This window comes from Triplophysa dalaica, chromosome 11 (genome assembly GCF_015846415.1).
Source record: "Triplophysa dalaica isolate WHDGS20190420 chromosome 11, ASM1584641v1, whole genome shotgun sequence".
In the NCBI taxonomy this organism is placed as follows: Eukaryota; Metazoa; Chordata; class Actinopteri; order Cypriniformes; family Nemacheilidae; genus Triplophysa; species Triplophysa dalaica.
The window spans coordinates 9576536-9578767 of record NC_079552.1 but is presented as its reverse complement, the minus strand read 5'-3'; the positions used below and the strand labels follow the sequence as shown (position 1 = coordinate 9578767).

Sequence of the window (2232 nt, the reverse complement as noted above, 5' to 3'; positions counted from 1 at the left end):
GTCTTAATCTGTTTTTCATAGCACACACAAGACAGAACCTTCTAGATGACGTCTGTCTTTATTGCAAACAACCCTCTTTAAATGCAAAAAAGGGGTGGAGGAGTCGGGAAAAAGTCAACAATAAATGCGAAATAATCACACAAAAGTTCATGGCTATTCACTGTTTAATGCACGAAATAACATAATTCTTTCTCTGTACTAGGCACCAGAAAATGTAAACACATTTTAGAAATAAACCTGGATGACAAGGTGAAGATGTTTATATTATTGCACAGCAGAGAGACCCTGTGAGAGAGGAGAGATGCTCTGCTACAGCGGCGGAACTCGTGTTTGATTGCACGCTCCGTACTCTCAAAAACTCACTAAAATGTAACAATTCCCAACCCCCTAATATATCCCCAGCCCCCCGTTAGCCATCACAGTAACGAATGTAAAGTCGTCCAGGTTTATCTGCCTTTCACTCACTGTGCTTCTTTGTAACGCACACATTAAAACATCACAGTAAAGATGGAACTACACGGATGTGAGAATGAAGAGGGGGGCGAGGGGTTTCTCTATCTCATGATAACATACAATACATGGGTCTATACCATATCTGCTACAGGGTTCGGGGATATGGGGCCTTTACACAGAAGAGCGGGGGAAATCCCAAATTTGATAGCCATACCTCTGTCATTTAAATACTATTTCTCACTATTGATTTGGTAAAGATATATTAGAATCCTGTATAATTGGTCCAGCAGCTTTCTTAGCTGATATGTGTGTCTGACCCCCAAAAATATATATATAGAAGAAGAAAAACTGCAAATAAAAGACGGACAAAGCTGCCGGTCTCTTAAACTCCACACTCTCTGACTTGATCAATACACAGAGGGCAAGCTGAGTCGATGCTCTCCAGAGCCATAATGATGGGAAAGAGAAAAGAGAAATAAACAGTACATGAATAAAACTCTGGGTGCCTGGGGGCAATGGAGAGATACTGTGCCCCTTTCCTCCACCTTCGCTCGTTCGCTCACTTCCAGAGCTGGGTGCTTAGGGTTTGACCCGAGGGCGGTGCCACCCAGCCACCCATAGGGGCACCGGCTGGGCCGAATGCCACTGGAGCACCAGAGCCGTTCAGGTTTATTCCAGACATCTGCTGGTTAATCTGATGAAGATAAGAAGAGAGAGAGAGAACAAATGTGAAACCTCAATAGACAACTTCACAACATGATCACTATCAAAGCGCTGCATTATTCTAATTTTGTAATCAACAGTAATATGTATGTATGAATAGAAAATAAATATAAGTCTTAAAATCATTCTTACAATATTAAATATAATACATATGTTTAAAAACACTTTTAAATAAGGTTGTATTTGTTGATATTAGGAAATGCATTAACTAACATGAACTAACAATGAGCGATATAGCTACCAGCATGACAGTATTAATGCTTGTTAAGGTTAGTTAATGTCAATGCAATTGTTCATGTAAGTTCATTGAGCATTATGTAATGTAAACATGTTGGATTTAAAATATTATTAAATATTGAAATGATAATCAACTTAGGTGAATAAATGGGGTAGACGTATTACTCAGTGTCAGCTAATGCATTAACTAATGTTAACAAATACAAACCTTGAAGTAAAGTGTTACGTTTTTTTAATAAGGGTTATAATAACAAAAATGCCCCAAACTGTTATTTCACTAAACATGGTCTCTTTATTTATTTTTTCCCAAGAAAACAGAAATTATTTGTATATATATATTTATAGACAACCAACATGTATCTATATTTTTTATATACTTTCATACTATATATTTATATATTTACTGTATATATATGTACGTTAAATTTTTATATTTACTGTATATATGTTCATCAGAGGATAAGCATAGAAGAAAAAAGAAAAAAAGAACTTGTAAAAGAAATTGGGTCTATGAGATATATATGGACCATTCTTCCCAGTCCAAGGAAATTGTTCCAGTTTAGGATTCACAAATGCTGTTGTTTGCTCCATTTGATAAATTAAGATGAACTGAAAATGGAAAAATGCTTCCCCGTTTCTTGTAGAAAAAACTGTTCAATACAAGTTAAGCTCATTTAAGACTGTTTGTGGAATAATACTGATCAACACATACACAAAAATCAATAGATATACAAAGGAACAAGGCAAATGTTTTGTGTGGTAATCAAAATTACGCCACAAATGCTGCAAACCGAGCTCACCTCGCTCTGAACCCAGAAG

The 2232-nt window shown here is 36.4% G+C and overlaps 1 protein-coding gene across 2 annotated transcripts in view; it reads right to left on the bottom strand.

Moving 5' to 3' along the window:
* Positions 1 to 146: 146 nt before the first annotated feature.
* The window catches only part of smap1 (small ArfGAP 1), an 85571-nt gene continuing 83485 nt past the window's right edge, over positions 147 to 2232 (bottom strand). For both annotated transcript variants that reach the window (XM_056761351.1, XM_056761352.1), the window contains one exon: positions 147 to 1147. In XM_056761351.1, coding sequence (XP_056617329.1) covers positions 1013 to 1147 — 135 coding nt within the window. In that variant the 3' untranslated portion in view covers positions 147 to 1012. The remainder of the gene's footprint in view (positions 1148 to 2232) is intronic.